At 35.2% G+C, this 20951-nt stretch overlaps 1 protein-coding gene across 4 annotated transcripts in view; it reads right to left on the bottom strand.

Annotated features, from left to right (window-relative positions):
- Window positions 1-20951, bottom strand: part of LOC112042907 (kalirin) — a 172062-nt gene that overhangs the window by 9284 nt on the left and 141827 nt on the right. For 3 of the 4 annotated variants that reach the window (XM_052890745.1, XM_052890747.1, XM_052890746.1), the window contains 7 exons: window positions 19321-19524; window positions 17735-17832; window positions 16959-17151; window positions 15204-15401; window positions 12960-13148; window positions 11643-11869; window positions 4722-4890 (listed from right to left, as the gene is read on the bottom strand). In XM_052890745.1, coding sequence (XP_052746705.1) covers window positions 4722-4890; window positions 11643-11869; window positions 12960-13148; window positions 15204-15401; window positions 16959-17151; window positions 17735-17832; window positions 19321-19524 — 1278 coding nt within the window. Of the gene's footprint in view, window positions 1-5; window positions 257-4721; window positions 4891-11642; window positions 11870-12959; window positions 13149-15203; window positions 15402-16958; window positions 17152-17734; window positions 17833-19320; window positions 19525-20951 lie in introns of those variants that run through there. The other variant, XM_024078110.2, reaches the window with a different exon arrangement.

Below are 20951 nucleotides of genomic sequence, written 5' to 3'. Positions count from 1 at the left end.
TGCCGCACACGCACCGACCACAACGCTAACGTTACTTCATTGCGATATTGTAAAGCTCTTCATGCAAGCTTACCCGACTCCGTTGTCCGATCTTTGATCGATTTAATTATTTGCCTATTAAGTACTATTTACATTTAAAACTAACAAACATCTTTGAGTCCTTAACTTATCACATTGCACATAATCAGTCTTGAACGAAGCAATCCGCCCTGTTATCACAGTCCTATGTTAAAAATGCATTCCCAGACTATCACACCTACAACAAAAGAAAGATATACAAGCGTTAAAATAAATAACCATGCAAAAGATATAGAAAGTGCGATACATATAATGTAATCAGACGATAAGTATCAAATATTGCAAAAAAAATTACAAACAACCAAATAAAAGAAAAGAATTACATAATATTACGGCAAATAAAAAGCAACAAATAAAAATAATATTTACATATAATTGAATTTACATTTAAGCTTTTCTATTAAGATGAACAGTTTCGACCGCTTTACAAATGTTTGCAGAATTTACATATTTGTACACGTGGAGGTTACAATTGTCTCAGTTATTGGGGAGACAGATAATGTTCGCCCAATACTTTTTAAGCAGTAAGGTTTGGAATTTTTAATTAATTTGTTTTGAATATCTATTGTAATAAAGTAGTCTTGAATAAGCAGATTTCATCATTTTAATTAACGTTGCGTAATTGGTAAAATTATCGGGAAATTTTGATAACAACATTTGAGGATTAATTCAATTTAAAAATTGTTAGTTAGTGAATACCTCAACAAAGAAGTATGATTATAACTTTATTGTATAAAAAACGAATGTACATTATTCTTGTATGTAGAAGCAGAGACAAAAGCAAATAAAAGAGATGAGGTACCTCATTTGTTAGTCTAAAGAATATTGATAAATATATAAAATAGCAGCAGAAAGTGTATCAAATAACAACAGTTTAGGTCAACCCATCTGATGAATTTCGTCATATACATAGTTTTTGCCAAATATTATGAACTAGCGGACGCCAAATTTCACTTTTGTACGTCAAGAGGTTTATTTCGTGATGACGATTGACCTTAAATTTATACTACTCGTAGATTGTATTGATAAGCTATAAGTAGGCTATATAAGTAGCGTACTAAACTGTGAATATTTGAGACGAATATCTTAACATTCCATACATTCTCCATGGATCCACTGATTCATGGATGCGGGTGCCGGATCCATGGCGTGGCAGAAAGAAAAACTCCGAGCAGCGCCTTGGACTTGTGACCAATGGTTTTTTGGGAGCCAAACCAAATTTGATAAGATATTTCGAGTACTACCAGAGCAGCTTTAGATACCCCTTCTAATAAAGAACTGCTGCAGTTTTAGTGAAGTCAAGGTCTTTAAGCAAGTTTTAGAGAGATTTTACTGGTAATCCATCTATGGAGTACAAAGTAACAACATAACCATTTTGTTCATTTGTTAGGTCATAATACTCACACTACTTTTATTCAATGTTAATCTCTCACGGCACAGTAAGCTCTACAAGTACTATACGTAAGTACGTATAGTACGTAGGACGTAGAGCTAATTGTAGAAAAAAGTAATTGGCTGTTGGTCTACCTTATTGAAGTTATTTATGAAATTATCGACAACTACTTCTAGGGATGGAATGGTACGCCTTTGTAATCGATCTTCATACCAAGAAATTTAATTGGCATTGCTTCAACAATTACTCTTTGGTCAGTAATAGAGAGCTCCGGATCGTAGGAAGTATATTTGGTATTTCGTCTTTCCAGCCATAGGTTAGCATTCACTTTGCTTCAACAAACAGAACTCATCCTCTTCATTTACTAGTTTCAGACATTGCTTCTGGTAACGCATCAGTATAGCAAGATCGATTGCAAAGGCTTAAATTACTCAGTGTTCATTTTTAAATTGAGGAGATCCGCAGAAGAACCAAAGTCACCGACATAGCTCAACGAGTTGCGAACCTGAAGTGGCAATGGGCGGGGCACATAGTTCAAGACGTTGTGGTCCTAAAGTGATGGAATGGCGACCCCGCACTAGTAAGCGCAGTGTTGGTCGACCCCCCACCAGGTGGATTGACGACATCAAGCGAGTCGCAGGGATTCGCTGGGTGCAGTTGGCTCAGTATCGTGATGTTTGGAAGTCCAAAAGGCCTATGTCCTGCAGTGGACGTCCATCGGCTGATATGATGATGATGATGTTGATGAATTTTTAAATCGATAGTCCCATTTCCATTGATTCATATTTGTCTATACAATATTTTCTGTCAGTGTAATCAAATCTTATCATAAGTGTTATCAGTAGTACTGGTAAGGGACAAACGTTTAACAGTAGTTAATTGACAGACAGCGTGTCGGTGTGTAATGGAACGTTCTTTGAAGAAATAAATTTTCAGAGAGGTGCTGTTTAAATTGTGCATTAATCTCCAACAAAAGCGAAAATAACAATTATACAAAGATAAATTTACTCTCTCGTATCTCTATTTTGGAATTTTGTTTAGAGATTTATACACAAACAAGTTGCTCGGCTTCTTTCTTGTGCCTTATTAGTTAGTTACTGATAAAGTTCATGTAGAATAAGCGGTATACGACTATTAGTATGCTGAGGCGTTGTAGACCATTCCACGAAGCGAGCTCACAAAAGAAATTGACTTTGGGCGCTGATTGTAACCTTCACAGTCAAGTTAGTTCTTAGGATTGTCTTATATGCCGCATTCTTTTTTAGAACTTACATACCATTTTTGTGGTTGGATGGACGTTAATATGAAGAAGCTAACTTAGAAGCTTTTCGTAAATATAATAAACTGTAGTTTGTAACATATAATAAAAAATAATAAGCAATTCGTTTAGGTCTTGCTAACGATTACGTTGAGCGACGTGTTATCCATGTTCCATCCAATTTTTAATAGTAAAAAATGTATGTAGAGTTCGTTGAATTATGTTAGGTACTCTCCTATATGATTGAATAACTTATCTTCAGGTTATCAGTTGTCAATGTCATTCTCAAGTGTTAGTGACAAAGCTAAAAGATGTTTAACAGGTTATTACAAGTATGTTGTGTATTCATTTATAAAAAAAAGTAGTGCCAAGTGTTTTGCCTCAACCTGACAAAAATATTCCAAATATATTCTTTACAGATTCTTGAACTACACACGCAAGGGTGCAGTAATAGGATTGATACATAATTTAGGAAAAAAAAATTACAAAATCTAATGTAAATAAAAAAAAAATCAGATAACCAGCCAGTATGTAAGCCCTCTCTTTAAAGCGGTATTAGATGTCCGCCATGCGCACAGACCAATGAGGAGTGAGTATTTCGTTTTCTATAAGTTATGACTTGTTGAACGTAGATGTAGTGTCAATGTTGTAAATGAGGTGAAGAACTAGGTTGATCAAGTCCCTTTTTTTAAAAGCGATATTGGCTGAGTATCGCGTGACTGAATCGACCAATGAGAAGAGAGAATTTTGACTTTGAGTTCGATTCATGAAATGGTGTTGCAGTGACATTGTTATACATAGAACAGTTTGAAGCGGGCGCAAGAACTCTATGTTGGCAGTCCTTGTAATTGCGTGCTAGATAGTTGGTTAATAATGATCACCATGGAGTATTGTGCACCAATCTCCCATATAAGCGAAAATAAATAAAATGTATTTTATTATGTATTAATTTTGCCATTCTGTTTAGAGATTTCTATACAAGAAAGTTATTCGGAATTTGGAAGTTTCTAGTTTATTTTTGGTTTAAAAAAACATTTGTCAAATCTTTTAAATAAGACTAATATTCGCTATCCTCGCCAACTAGTAGTCCTTAGCAGTGGGTCCGATAACAGTCAGGGCAGAGCTGACCCTTGACCTTTTGTTGTTGAGTCTACGAGTAGTTCTTAAACCTAGGAGATATTAAGGGGTCATGAGAAGTCCTGGGTCAATTCAAGGGGTCAAGGTCAAGGGTCCTTTTCGGTCAGGGGGATTTCGGTGTTGTTAAACGCCCGTGCCTCGGAGAGCACGTCAGTGTGCCAGCCGGTCATTATTAAATCTAGTAGTAGTCGTTAATTCATTTAACATTATATCCTCCAAATCCCCACTCCTATATTTTAAGAATTCCCATTGATAAGATAATAAAATTTCCAAGCAATTTCTAATATAAAATCTTTGGCTATTGTGTATGAAAGGCACTGAAATTTCAAAGCTGGGACATTAAAGATCATAATAGCTAAGTAGAATTAAAAACGTGAATGTAAGTTTGTCTGTTCCACTTCCACAATTGGACTGACAACAGAATTGGCCATCATGAAGTTTTGCAGTGAGGAGTTTTACTAGTAGTACTTATACTTCTATTAGCGGACCCGGTCAAGCTTCGCTTTGACACATTCCCTACCCCTGTCCTATTCCTACCCTACCCCTACCCTACCACTACTCTACCCTTACCCTACATTTACCCTTTCATACTCCCACCCTCTACCAACCGTATCATACCCCTACTCAACCCTACCCCTTCCTTCCTTTTCCTGGCTCTCAGCTACTTCTTCACCAATTTTGAGCCAAATCAGTCCAGAAGATCTCGAGTTACAAGTGTTGTAACAAACCTCACTATCTTTTATATATACTTCTACGTGGCAGACGAACTATCTGCCGCCAAACAGTATTGCTGTCTTGCTGTATGATAGGTATAGTTGATGTTGATCATAGAGAATAGGCGCCGCGAGAACTCACGTTGGCAGAGGCCTTCTTGTAGTCGTCCCGCGCGCTGGAGGGCAGGTTGATAGTGTTGGCCTTGGCATGTGGGCGCTGCGTGCGACCGCGGAGCTCCGGCGCCAGTCTCCCGCCCACGGACGGCGGGACGCTCTCAGTCTTGCGGAGCCCGCACCAACCCTCACCCACGCTACCGGGACGGGAATAGGACATTTAAATAAAAACAAAAACAAACTAAAACGGACTAAAGTAGACCAGCTTTTAATTACTTCTGCACTCTGTTACATCTACTTTATTAGATATTTAGTTAGTGAAATGAATCTACAATTGCAATTAGCTACGTATTTTAATTCAGGTTAGTCTTTCGTTAATAAAGGTATTATTTTTTTAGTTCTACTATTCTGTGATTAGATACTAAGTAGTGATCAGGCAAAGAGCTATATCGTTACATCATGATAGCATTTGCATTGGCGTTCTGTGTAAATTGGCTCAAAGCTGGCCTCACTCAAATAAAACTAAAAATGAACTAATAAAATAAGCATGCGGGACTAATAAGCATAAAACCACAAGCATTTTTTATTCACATTTATTATTGGTTAATTGTGTTACATATAAGTAATACAGTGATTTTTAAAAGGTTACTTCTATATACATGATCTGACTTTATAGGTATTGTATAGTAATATAATATATATACAAGAGATATTTTATCAAGCAGAAAGATAAAAGATATATTTTTGAAAATACAATCAATCATTCTCGATAGTAATTTATAACAATCGAAATAGACTGCTTTTACAGAATAAGTCATATCTATAGTCAATATAAATATTAAGTATTAGGTGTATGCTATTCTAACAGACTAGACGAATAGTAGTAAGTACTAAACGATGCCGTAATATAGTTTAATAAAAACAATTTACAATTCTATTGAATAATGCTAATTTCATCAAATAATAGTTAATATTATTAATATAAATGTAACTATCGTTAATACAAAAATAATATAATATGGTAATTTAATTCTTTAACATAAAAATAAAATGATACATAATTGAAGAAAATACGTACTTTTCTAGTAATATATATACATAACTGTGTAACTTATATTATGATATCGGAATGGTATAAAAAATGTCATTTTTTAATATTATTATTTACGTTAATTTTGCACAAAAATTTATCATTTTTTTATGCCAGGTGGAAGACATCACGATTTACTAGTTAGTCACTCTCTCGATGGAGAAGTTTACCAAAATCTTTAATATTTCATCAATTATTATAGTAAAATTAATGTAAAACGAATCTTTATACACCTAAAATTATAAAATTTATGGGGCTTCAAAGTTGCGATATTTCACGCGGACAAATTGTGGCCATGAAGTAGCTAACTAGTTATACACTACAGTGGCGAAGGATGGAATTCTAACCCAAAGAAGAGGAAATTCATACCGCTTGATACAAACTTCGGTTTCTCATACGTATATTTTCATAATGAATATGTATGTATGGAGTTTTAAAAGGAGACCCGACGGAAATCGATCGATATGGACTCTTCGCCGCTGATACACTATAATAAATCTAAAATTTTGAATTAGGCTTAATAGTTTCTTAGATTTCACGATTATACAGAAAGGTAGGTATATGATGTCTCAGGCGATTAAGGCCACAATAGGTCCACGTACAAATTTGTATGCTTTTATAATGTGTTTCTCAGTAATTTATCGACTCATTTAGGTATAATTTCTTTTCACAACTTTAATAGTTTTGATATTTATTTGTATATTACTTAAATATCAATTCACCATGTTAATACATTATGAAACGTCTCCATTATCGAATCTCACAAGGAATTTCAAACAGAGCTATTTAAAATATTTTGTATACCATATTTTAAAGGTATTCTTTTGTTTCAGCTTAGCAAATGAAATAATAACTACTTAGTTCACATACGACTGTCTGAATTAAGTATTTATTATATCATTAACATTGAAAGCATAGCGTTTCCCTGAATACACAAACACTCTTGCCGATTGCTGTATAGAGTAGATATAAAGTAATTAAATCTATATTCATCGCATTTGTGTACTCAGTCATACTTCTTAATTTTAAAAATTATCATATTATACCTCAACATTTAGCCAAATACTTTCCACCTTAAACTATCGTATTCAATGAAACTGAAAAACAACAGTACAAATAAAATTGGCCCCGCTCGTTAAAAATTAATAATCTAAATTAATTAACTCGTAACTAAATGGACGACGGCTGAATCACTATTCTTTTTTTTTTGAGAAATGGTAGGGCAAAGTACGCCGTTTAGGTAATTAGTTATTATTTATTAAGACTAGAATAAAAACACGATTAAAAATTACAACTACTTGGGTTTGCAGTTAAGGTGCTCCACTATCAATTGCATAATAATGCAAAAATAAATCTACGAATCCACTATTTAGTTTTATTTGTAAAACGTTAATAGATAATATACTGCACGTGTATTTTTAAAAGCTGACACTACTGATTAATTATTATTTATTAATATAATATTTTGTCGAATACACGCTCAAAGACTTTACCATTATATAACTCAATCTCACCATACTCTTACACTTCGCCTACATTTAATAGTTCATTAACCCCCAGGTCGTGTTCCCAGTCTTCTTGTATTACGTCTTAATACTAACCAAATGCGTATGAACAACGATTATTCTTAAATCTATCAATTTCTTTAAATACTATCCAGACTTTGTGTACTTCGATAACTATCACAACACTACATCGGAAATAACAAGGCGAAAACGTGATTGTGAAATTTCTCCATTAAAATGGGAAAGTAGAGCATGCTAATGCATTGAAACTTTTTCATCTAGCTTTTTCGTATCTATATTCAATGAGTAAGTAAGTAGTCATACGATCACACATTACAGACGCGCGTCGGCTTTATCGTTGGCCAGTAAAGAGCCACGTGGTCATGTCTGCGTATTCTCAGGATTTGCGTTACTCCACAAGTAACTTGTCCGGTTGTCTGAATAAGTATTGATATGCTTACTGCAATTAAGTTAATGACGTATGTACCGAGTATATTATTAGAGTAAGTTCCCAGAGCGATCTGACACAGTTTATTTTCACTAAGATGAAACCCGGTTTTCAGTAGTGCCATGTGCTTTGAAAACCTGCGTCTTTGTGTAGAATTGCTTTGAGATACCTTGGCTAGTCGTTATCAACCCATATTCGGCTCACTGCTGAGCTCGAGTCTCCTCTCAGAATGAGAGGGCTTAGGCCAATAGTCCGCCTCGCTGGCCCATTGCGGATTGACTCACACACGCAGAGAATTAAGAGCTTTGCTAGTACCAGGCTATAGACCTTGGCTAGTACCAGGTGAGAAAGGTAACCAAAACAACCGGAAAAGTGCGTGTCGGGCCACGCGCAGTGTAGGGTTCCGTAAATTAGGTTAGCACTTTAACCACTTATGTAATGTTAAAAAATACCGATAAAGATACCCCACACCATGGGATAGACTATAAAAAAGTCATCCTCACTTTGTAGAGAAGGAACTCCGAAACAATTTATTTTTAATTTCTTTTTACTACATTTAATACGAGATCCGGCTTACGGAGTTATATATTCCTTCTGTAAATGTGTGATTTAGTCGTCATCGAGTAATCGCGTAACATCTGCGGTAAGGGTTATTTTTAGTGGGGCTTTAAATTGTCTAAACACTAAGTAAAGTAAAGTCTTTGGTACTGTTTCAGAATTATATTCTTCAATATATATATATAAAAATCGACCATGTGAATTTAATCTACGTAATACGTAACCCTTTTTAGTTACCTTTGTCATCTGGTGTCACAGAGGAAGTCTCTACAAAGGCGCAGGTATTCAAAGCACATGAGACGCTACTGAAAACCTAAGGTTTCATCTTTGTGAAAATACGAGTAAGCTTAATGTCAGATCGGGGATCTTGGCAATATCTTCCATGTCGTGGTGCGCAGATGTGACCACGAATACATTCCAAAAGTTATCACAGAAGGCTGCATAACGAAGAACAACTCTGGTCTCTCTCAGTTACATCCAATAACAGATGTAAAGCGATTTAATTATTGATTATATCACTATATAGCTACTGATCAATTCCAAAGAGTACTTAAACACTAAAGATAAACTACGTGGTTTTTTTATATAATAATTTCACTACAAACGAATGGCAGTATATTATTGCGACACAAGTTTTCGTTTAGATTGTGTTACCATAATCTAATTTGATTGATAGGTTTTCATCATTCGGACATGAATTTATGATATTCATTGTGTAATATACTTATAGTGTCCGTTAAGGTGGTTACATATGGTTATCTATTAATATAATATTAAAATGATTGGCAGTATAATTATTGCGATAAAACTTTTGAAATAGGTGGTTACATATTATAATATTAAGTAAACGACGGATTTTCGTCGAAGTGTGCGCTTGCGGAAAAGCTCCTTATTGTTTGCTATAAAAAATATTTATTATGATTAAAGATATGGTACGATAATATAATAACATGCACATAACTATAATACGCATCTATAGTCACCGATATTAACAACAAAAAACAACCTAAACATAAAAATCTATGATAGTTTTAAAATATAACATTTAGGTTTAAAGAAAGGATTTTTGAATATAACCCTTAATGTAAATAGCCAAAGGGAGGAAAATGGTATAATTCATGTTTTTACATGTTATTTAAAGGTCATGCGCAGTAGCATGGTTCGGAGATCGTTTCACTCTTAAAAATTTGCCGCGATTCACGATAATAGTTTGATGAACAACATACAGGCAACTGTCACCTGCACTATGCTACAGCGCAAGAACAATAGTTAAATTTATTCAATTCTTTTATTTTGAATAATATTTCTGTTTATTTTTGAATTTTAACATTTGGTCTAGAATGGACCACCATCTTTTATACGAGTACGTATAAAATCTCATAGGAAATCGAATTAGGAGTCCAATATCAGAGAGTTTAGTTCAATAAACCATAATGTGTAACATGTTACGTCAATTCGCTTTATTTATTGAACTAATCTTATAAATTTGAAAATCTCATTATTTTGACATAATTGAATGTTGATATCGATGACCATAGTTTTTTGTATACTCTATGTTAATAATGGGTTCTACCGTATATTTCATTTACATATCAAAATCATAGTCCCCTTCACCACAATTATAATTTTTCATGAAGCCATTTTTCTAAGGCTTAGATTTTTAGGTCTTAGAAGAACGACGTCTTCTGTAGCCTCAGACCAATTATTGTATAGGACCTGCCTCGCTTGACGTTACTTTTCTGTCAAAGTATATGATCAACGATCTAATGCGATTATAAAAATTGTCTCTATAGTATCGATGTTAAATAGTTGTAATCATGTTCGTCGGTTAAAGAGCTCCGTAAAAATACCTTTCTGTGTAATTGAATTGTGTAAAAAACGGGCAAAAACTTCTAGTTTAGTGTAAGATATATACCAAATCTAAGCTCGTTTTCCTCAGATAGTGACAGACAATTTTGTTTGTGACTATGAGTGTGATACAGGTCCTTCTATAATTGATCTGAGTCTGTAGCCCATTATTTACACACGATATACGAATAGAGTATAATTGTAGTAATGATAATAATCTATATGATGTGCTGTTTTATGGCAAAGCTATAATAATAGCCATTGCCTTATTAAACGAGCACAGGTTATTTGATAGAGTTAACATATTTGTATGTAAAAATCTCCTTTGTATGTTACTAAAAAGCTTTATAAGTTATTAGTAAGCAAGGCATACGCTAAAACGATATCTTGTTTTTTTTTCCGACGGCCTTTTCGGTTATCAAGATTAATTAAATATATGCATATCAGGTTATTGAAGAAAAAAACTAGCTTCCGTTTAGCAGTCTGATTGGTTTAATAATATAATTAAAAGCATTTTATAACGTTTAATTACTTAACACGACAAACAAGTTTCATAATTTGAAAACATAAATACATAAATCGATATAGCTTTATGTAGTTAACGTGACGAGATGAAAGAGATAATGATTTATAGACAAAATTATCTTTGTTTCTCATGGCGCGCATCTTAGACCTAACGAGCTAATCCAGAAAATATTATATACCCTAATTGCTTAAGAAAAAATAACTTCTTGGTAAAGTAAAGAAGTTTAAACTATATATAAGTCAATTAAGAAAATGAACATTGTTTGCTCCAGAAAATGTGTTAATGTGTTACGATGAAAATTTCAAATTGGGTTGATTTTAACAATAAATTGGATTGACCCTAGATAGCGCAGTTAATGCGTACTGAGTACCAGAATATCTCACAAAATAATTACCTAGAATGTAAAAATTAAAATAATTTAAAAACTCCGGTCTCCTAGATTTCTGTTTCTATTTTTCAAAATAAAAATTGTAAGATAATTTTATTACATTTACATAATTAGGTCTCTTGTTTTTTTCATTTCAACTGGTGAGTTTTGGACCATCTATGCCATAAAGATAAATATTAAATAAATTTCGTTATGAGATATGAAACTTGGTTGTCGAAATTATAATAAACGCAATAAGGCGTACAAATCGTGCTAACAAGTGCTGGCATTTGACCATTTCAACGACATGTTCAATTACAAATTGTATTATATTTTCCTTCCGAAACTCAACATTAAATTTGAAACATGAATTTATTTTGATTGTATAAATGGTTCAGACAACATATTACACACAGAGGAATATAAAATTAGTTGCTTATTTTGTTGATTTCGTTGTTGATTTTGTAGGACCTTTATTGTTTCAGTATTAATTTTTATAACAGTAAACGTCTGAAAAGCTTTTACGGTAGCAATTTTTTTTACAGTTGGACCGATTTGTACGCAGTTAAGTAGAAGCGTTGTCAGTAGAAACTGTTTGGTTACTTACGCAGTGGCGTTGACCTCACGGTGTTTAATGAGGCTGGGGTTCTCCAGGAATGCGCCAAACTCTTGCTGCGACTTCAGTATAGTTGACAGAGTCTGGATCCAGTGCTTGCGACGCACCTCAGGGGCGCGGCAGAGGAACGACTGCCTCTTAGACGGCTTAGTAGTATCGACGGTGTGGATTATGAACATATTAGTGCCCTCCACTTCTTCCAGTTCCATTTTATTGATCTGAAGCAGTAAAGAACGTTTTCGGTTTCGGGACTTATTTACTTAATATATTTACTTGGTATTTGGTTGGCTTTAAGGACAAAGAGCCTCTTAGTTCTTTAATCTGTTGGATCAGAATACCCTGGGTTAGGATCCCATCAAATTAGGTTTATCTTTTTGCGAACATTTCTCAATAACAGTACAGTGTTGCACAGGGCATGCAGTATCTATGCAGTAGCTTAATCCGTAAACATAATAAGCTCTGCAGAATACATGTACTGCACAGAGATAGATGATGTAGAGACAATTCTCTATTCTTCTGATATTAAACGAGTAAGAATTGCAAAGAGAGAGATGCAGTGAATGTACAGTTTCAGATCCAGATTGAAGTGGGGAATTTAAGTACCATAATTCTGGAGACGAAGGAGATATGGCATAATAAAGTGCAAATACAAGGACGAAAAGGGTAGAGCAGGGTGAAACAGGGCGGTGAGCTTCAACTGGCCTGGTCAACCAACCAAGCGTAAAAACACCTTGAGGGCCGAAGGAGTTTTTAGCCAATAGGAATCCGGTACTACTTATCTAAAAAAGTCTATGAGGATTTTGTCTTTCTGAAGTAATTTGATTCTTGTGCCCCAAATAAGAGCATGTTGAGCCGACCCGACTGCTGAAAATAATCTATTTTTTAATTTAATTCCACATTTTCAATGCAAAACCAGATATGTTACATGACACCAGTGCGTTGCCGGCATTATTTGGAATTTGGTAACCCTTCCTTTGAATAACCCCAAAATGTAGCTATGTGAGAACAAATACTGTAGATGGAAGCTGGTTCCACATAATGCGTAGTCTCCGTTAAATGGATTACGGAACCAGCATCCAGGTGGTGAGGATGAAATCTGTGTCCACACCGTAAGGTGCGACCAGAGAAAGATGGCAGAGGTATGAGCTCAAGCAGCTTTTATTCTATTATGAAGCCTATAGTAATACAGAAAGAGAACCAACGTCCCTTCGGGACTCTCTTTAAAAACTAGTATTGTAGTGCCTTGTTCCACATGGAAAATACACGCTGAAAGAAGCTGATTAAAATGTCCAACAAAATCAAACATACCAGTACGTGGGCCTTATAGTTGTAGGTCGGGCTGGTAAATTGAGTCTTTTTGCCGACAGCCTCGGCAAAGATCACGCACTGTTGGAACAGGAACACGTGGAGCTCTTTCCCCTTGTCACTGGAGCAGTTGGCATCAGACACGACCAGCGGCTCTTGAAACATAAACTGTCCCTGTGCCTGAATATTGCCCTGCAATAAATACGTGCAACGTAAGCAACGTGCAATATTAACCATCAACTTATGTTGCTAACTTTTCCAACGCCAAGTCTTTTCTACATTTTATTATCTATCTAGCGCGTTTATAGCTTGTGTAATCTATTAATTAACTATAACATAAGTGTCTATTTATAGACGCAAGACGTAAATTCGCAATGCATGTATTTCAAGAATAGTCTAAAGAAAAAGCAGATAGAATTCCCGCGATTTCAGCTGCATAGTTTCCGGCCCGTGGGAATACAGAGATAAAATAAAGCCCATGTTACTTGCTCATACTGTAGCTTTCTACTAGTGTACTGATTTTTTTTGTATAAAAATGGATTAGGTAAATATAATATTTATTATTTAAAACTTGTAAATTGTTGGCTTTAAATTATTTTTTGGCCAAGATCATGAGTTTCGTATAATATTTAGGTGAGCTCTAAATGGTTTAACAGTTATGAGTTTATTCTCTCAGGAACAGCTACTCAGTAACGCGTGCAAAATTACAAATGTATAAGAATTGTTTAAGGTTTAATAATTATACAGTCAAAAATAGCTTGAAATGGTTCACACAGCATTGCATTGTTCTTTTCGAACTTGGATGATGCTTAACAGTTTGTTTAAATTCGCGATTCTGATTAAGTGAATTAATATATCAAAACAAATGCTATATTCGTCATAATATGCTATTGTTCTTTAATTTACTCACTGATTATTCTATTTAAAATTACATCATTCAATTCTCAAAAGGTCCATCACCCAATGAGTGGAAAACTTGTACTTAACAAAATAGTATTAATAGATTTCTTTTGTGAGTACTGTGAATATTTAATCTTATGGAAGCTCAATCTATTCTGGAAAGTACTCTTTTTTCCGTTTAATATATTCTGTTTGGCTTTAGATAAAGTGGTAATGTTGAGAGAGCTAAACGCTAGATTATAATAATATTTTATTGTTTATAAACAGCCAGAAATTAATGATTTCAATCAGCGTTGGATCAATCATGTCATCTAAGATATCTCTGTAAGAGGGGACAAACTTGTGCCAGATAATAATCATTAACAAACAGAAATCATAGCTCTTAATCAGCGCTGGATCAGTGTCATGTAATCTAAAACATTTCTGTAAGAGGGGCAAAGTACTGCCTAATAATAATCTTTGACTAACAGTCAGAAATCATTGTCAATCAATCATATCATCTAAGACTTTCTAAAAGAGGGAACTAATTAATGTCCGATAGTAATAATTACCACAAACAGTCAGAAATCATTGCTCTTGTTCAGCGCTGGATCAATGTCATGTCATCTAAGATATATATTTAAGAAGGAATTAACTAGTGCCTGATAAATATCAGAAAAAAAAAGTATAACACACAATAGGAAATCATACTCTTAATTAGAGCTAGATCAGAATCATGTCATGTCATATCATAACATAATAGAGAAATGTCAAAAGTTGTAGCAAATGAAGTGCAATTAAGTGCGCTATGCAGATTCTCATATCCGCCACTTGGCAAACATAATCCACTGCGTTGATATAATTAGTTTTACATAAAGTAATTAAAATGTAGATAGAGTTGAAGAGAACAGTTCCGCAGCGAATACTACAAATTGTAATATGACTCAAGAAAGTTGAGAACTAGCCGCTACGAACGTTTAATTAACAGACTGCCTTTGACTGGCAGTTGCAGGTTGAACTTCTAATTTACATAATATACCGTCGCATCGCAGTATTAACGTTACACGCTGTGAGTGAGATTAATATCACACCGGGCCCGGTAATAATTCGCCATACAATTTCAGAGACAATTTAGATAGAAAAAAAAATAAATGTTTCGCTTAACATCCCTAAACATAGTATGACAATGCCGTGCCAGTATTGCATGTTTAATAATAAATAAATAAATAAAAGTTTCGCAAGAGCAAACGCAAATATTTTTAAAATACAATTTAATTTTTCAATAATGTTGACAACATTTAGTTAATTTTTTTTTAAATATTGTCAACACTTAGGTTTATTGAGGCTATATCAGTTCATAAATCTTACCGTGAAGCCTTTCAGGCGGCCGACTTCCATCATGTTGTTAGCGTTCTTTGGGATGGTGGAAGTGCACTGCACGGCGTCACGCAGGGCAGCGAGCACGTGCGCAGGTGCGTTGGCGTTCTCGGAGTAAGTCAGCACTTTCTTCACGAGCAAGTGGTATTTCTGGATGCGCTGAATCGGCTTGATCAACAGGTCACCGAGCTGAAATTGGTGAAAAAACAATTATTGTAATGAAGTAATTAATCAAGAGAGTTTTTCTTATAGTGTTGTTTTTTTTTGTAAACCATATTTTAATTATCATTTTGAGATTAACCATGTGAAAGAAAAGAAAAAGAAGAATAGGTGCACTCTCTATTCCCTCACTGCCATTGTCAATTGGATGGCAGACCGACACGACCGTTGAGAGAACAGGCACAGGACCGACGGCTTTACATGCTCTACGAGGCACGGGGGTGTACCAGTCACGATTTGATTAATATTTAGAGATACAGCCTATAAGGTTCAAAATGCCATAACCACAGGAAAGCTTTATTAGAAGAGGCACTCATACAAAAGAGTGCCTCTGAGTGAGTTTGTAACAGAGCTCTTCTGGGGATAAGCAGCCAAGATAACTGGGTTTTGGGCTAGAAGGGTATGGGTTTTCGGTCAAATCACAGGTACTTTACTATACTACAGGTATTACAGGTACTTTGATATTTACAGGCTTAACACCTATAAATATCTTAGGTTGACGAACTGAGCACATAGTTGGACGCGTTCTTTGAATGCCGTTCCCAGTATTGCATTTTAGTGCTGGTTTACATTTTAGCAACAGATTGACTATTTGCATCCGTCAACTATTTCTATAAAAGAACTAAAATAAAAAAAAAAGGTTATCTGTAAAGTTGGATTACGGACCATAATTTACGTAATATCGTCATAAGAAAATATTGAAATAATTCGATGGAGTGGAATCGAGATAGACGAGTCACAAGCCGAACGCGTTCATCGATTTAGGTATGTCACGTACACGTCAAAAAAGTGTGAATTTGAATTTGACTTTTTCAAATCGGACCTGTAGTTTCTGAGATTAGTGTGTTTAAACAAACAAACTCTTCGGCTTTATAATATTATTTATAAGATAAATAAAAATATTTAGTACATGAGATATCCCAAAATTGCCCCAGGTGAAATAACAAAATAACCAAGAGACCCAAAAATGTGCTTAAATTACCTTTAAGTTTCTTTGTTGATAGATATAAACAGAAATCTCGAAAATAGCGGGGTTTTAAAATAATTTTAATTTTTTTTATTTTTTTATGTAGAAGACATAGGTATTATGTGAGATGACACTCAATACGCAATAATTAATCAGGGCATTGCAATCAACCCAATGGTAAGAGTTTCATTATGACACATTAACTTTTTTGGAGTTTAATGGAGTTTACTCCTTAAGAATACATTTTTTATATATAGAACCCAGTATGAAAAAAAATGGGCAGTAAAATTCGATGAATTTTTGTGGGCAACCTATTCTACGCACGCATGTGCACGCAGTTGGCGGGCGCGAACGCCACGGCCTGCTGCTCCTCGGTCGCGCACCTTTCACTTTTCAGGCGTAGTGTTTTAGAGACATACATCACGTATTCTAAGGGGCGACATACACCTATGCTGACACACACTTTTTTGTCTGGGGCAACCATGATATGGAGAGTGGGACATCTCTTTAAACTTTAAAAGGGAGGAGAATAAAACCTCACTGAAATTAATATAAATTACCTGCAACTTGTGTCCGAGCTTGTGACGCAACTCGTGAAAGTAGTTCTCGTGTTCGGACACGATGTACTCGGACACGGGCTTGTTGCGGCAGTAGATCTCGTACATGTTGATCTTCCTCTCGAGGAAGCCGCGGAACAGCGGGCCGAGCTTCTCCGGCGCTTCGATACATCCCTCCAACTCGCGAACGAATTTGCTGCACAAAACGATCACTCATCGTACATCGTACGCCATTTTTAACCGACTTCAAAGGAGGTGGGTCTCAAGTTGACCGGTATGTTTTATTTTTTTGTTATGGACAAATCGCTAGCAAACAATATTCATTCATCAAACTAGCGTACAACAATATGCAAGATCGCATAGCAAGTACGTATTTCGCTGTGCAATAACTATAAACAAAAAAAAATATATACAATATAAAATACTTATATGTTAAAATAATTTACGCAAATATGAACACGTTTTACATTGCATTTTCTTAATGATTTTTCTTTGCACTATGTGTTCTTTAATTAACCCTAAAACAACATCATATTCAAACGAAAAGTGTCGCGTCTTTCGAGTGCAATCTCATATGAAAACATCTCAAAAATTGTCTTTGAGTACGCCGTGTTTGCGCTAAATTAAAATCTCTTTAATTCAGTCATACGATGTCAAAGAAAGTTTATCTTCAAAATGATATGTTTTACAAATACTTTTGAGGTTTGTTTACAAATTTGTAAGAGAAAATAAAAAAACGCATACAGTTTTATTTGAATCAAGTAACTTTATATACTTACTCGCGATGCCACTCGTAGATGGCTTCGATGTTGCCAAAGATCATCCGCAGACGACGATCTCGGAGAGCCTCAGGGACTGGTGGCTCAGAGTTGGGTTCCTGAACATGAGTCACGCAGGTTATTACAAACATCTAGTAAATTAATAAACATCATAATGTTTGTTGATGGGCTCTGACCTATGACAAGGAGAAGGGTAGTGAGAGCTTGACGCTGCCCGGGTTAGTGAGTTTAGATTTTTTTTTATTCTTTACAAGTTAGCCCTTAACTACAATCTCAACTGATGGTAAGTGATGATGCGATCTAATGGAAGCCAACTTCTTAGGAGTAGAATGAAAATCCACACCCCTTTCGCTTTTAAGACGACATCGTACCGGAACATTAAATCGCTAAGTATGTCTTTGCCGGTAGGGTGGTAACTAGCCACGAAGCCTCCTACCAGCCTGATCTGGACCAATTCCTTCGGCCTAGCCGGGGATTGAACCCAGGATCATTGAGTTGTAAGTCCGTCAGATTGATAATACTCAACTATAGAACGATCACTTTCAGATGTCAATGATGACTGAGATCTACAGTTTTATATGCTGCGGGACGCTCGGGTATTCAACACCACCGACTTCTTAGCTCAGGGCTGATATCTAATCAGAATATTTTGAAAAAAAAAAAAAAAAAACCTAATATTTACCCATAGCCCAACCTACTGGTAATGGTATTACTAGGCAGTTAACATATAACATCCAATTACTTGTTTCCACACCGTATTCATAGAGTTCTAAAACATCAATCAAAATGAAACAGTACAGACAATGTTTGCCTGGTGTTTCCATTTAGATAACACACTACCGTTTCCAATTTAACTGCACTCAAATCAAAAGCCAGCTTTCAGTTAATTTTACTAGCTTTTAGTTAATTTAAATACATAGTACATTTCAATCTAGTTTGTTTATTTATCTCTATGTATATTAAAAAACTCCCCGTATTTATCCAGAAAAAAATACTTCGTAAACAGTAATGGGAAATACGGAAAATAACGAAACTTACGTCATTCTCACTTTTTAAAACTTCGTGTGATGAAACCCGCACGTTTGAAAAACATAACTATTTCTTCTGTCGAGTAAAATGTAGAGCGTATCGAATACCTCATACATACATACGAGTACATAGTACATACTCGAAAGGAGCCCCTCAAGAGTAAAGAGCAAACTTTTTATATGCAAGAATGTCACTATAGAATGTGGTAACATAATGAAATAGACCAACGTTATCAGCCTATTTAAGTGATCCACACAGGCCTCTCTTCTCATAGGATATGAAACGTATATCCACCACGCTGCTGATTGGTTGATAATGTTTCTTTAATGACCGCTATCATATTTTTCATTTACATTACAGTTGGGTTCCTATAAGTTTTTTTTTTCTCTTTTGGGTTTATCCGCGATCAGTAACATAACTAGAAGCAGATGTGTTCTGTGATAACTTCCTTAGGGTTCCTATAAATGGTCTCGTTAATACTTTGAAGTTATGGGGAATACTCCGCAACATCCTGTATATATAATGACACATAGAGTTACGTAAAAAAATTATCATACCATCATGTATTTCATGTAGCCCTCGCAGACAAGGCGGAGGTCCGAAACGTAAACCTCCTCCGTCTCGTACAGTTCCCTCAGAACGTACTCCCGCTTCTTCAGAGTGGCCTCCACACCGTCGGCGACTGCGGCGGCCTCTTCCTCCTCAGCGTCAGCACCGTCGGCGCCACGCGCCGCACCTACCGCGCCTCCACCGTGTTGCTCCTATATATTACATGAACATAAAAATGAATTGCTGTTCGTTAGTCTCGCTAAAACTAGAGAACGGCTAACAGATTTATCTTATCTTGGTCTTAAAATATTCGTGGAGGTATAGAAAAGGTTTAAAAGGTGAGAGAAATTAGAATAAAACAACCCTTTTCTATTTCCCATACAAAGTTTAAGAATCAAGGGGTAGGGTAGAGTAGGGTAGTGTTAGAGTAGGGATAGGGAAGAAGTGCACATCAAAGTGTGCAAGTCAAAGCAAAGCTTGACCGGGTTCGCGAGTATTATATTTTATGAAAATATACAAGCAAGAACGTACTACCTAATATTTACTATAATATAAAACTTTTAAACTGTTTTATTGAGTATATTTAAACTGTTTTACTTATGAGAATATTTTCTACTATCAATTCACGCTGTGCCAAAACAAGTTAGCTGAGGAACACAAGTTTTACCCCTGCTGTTGAAACAATCTAAAAATGCCATATAAATATAGGTAAATCGCTGAAGAAACGCAATTAACGCGTTTATATTTTTAACACAAAAGCACGAGAGATTTATTCTCTATACACAGCAGACAAAACGTGTTGCTTACCGGGAAGTATTGTTCTGTTATAGGAGTGTTATATCAGGTTGGTCATCTTCTTGTTCCGTAAAATTTAGCAACGCCTTTCATTGCTAATTTTTAGCCACATGCTCTCTTCATTGAAATTTATAAAGTACATGATTTCTGCGCACTCAAAATCTTTCCGGAAGGTTTGAGCATTTACGCTTCAATGGTTAATCTACCAACGCTTACTGCGTTATGTTGTCGTACCTAAATAAATGCGCTTAGTTGCAAGAAATCGGCGAACATTATTCAATAATGATCATATTGATGATCATACGCACAGAACAGAGATCGCTAAAAGCTAACGCTTTTATTCGTACGTATAGACAAAATCACACAACTTTAGAGACGAAAATTGTATTTAAATATTTTTTACAATTCTGTACAACTTTAATTTTATGTTATCTATACACGGATGTATTAACCAAAGTCGGTAAATTACATCATTTACAACTCCAGAACGGCTAAACGGATATTGATGTACTTAATCAAAGAGATAGATATTCTGTCTTACTGTCTGTTTGTCTAGAATACTCTTTAGAATAATTTTCATCCTGATACTCCCTCGATAACAGGATCTACGTGGGTAAAGTCATGGTGCTGAGTTATATCATCTTTTTCTCGTGCTTTTGTGTCAGTATATACCATAATTTTCAGGTTAGCAAGAGTCTGGTTGCGCATAAAATAAGACTTAGAATAATAAGCAGCTCCCAAACTATAATAAGCAGAGAGATACTACGAGCATATAGACCAGTAAGCTTAGAAAACTCATTTTATCTTGTGAGGTTTCTCAATAATCTCTTTGAAGAATTCCTTA

The sequence above is a fragment of the Bicyclus anynana genome, chromosome Z (genome assembly GCF_947172395.1).
Source record: "Bicyclus anynana chromosome Z, ilBicAnyn1.1, whole genome shotgun sequence".
Classification (NCBI taxonomy): domain Eukaryota; kingdom Metazoa; phylum Arthropoda; class Insecta; order Lepidoptera; family Nymphalidae; genus Bicyclus; species Bicyclus anynana.
This window is presented reverse-complemented; position numbering and strand designations above follow the sequence as displayed.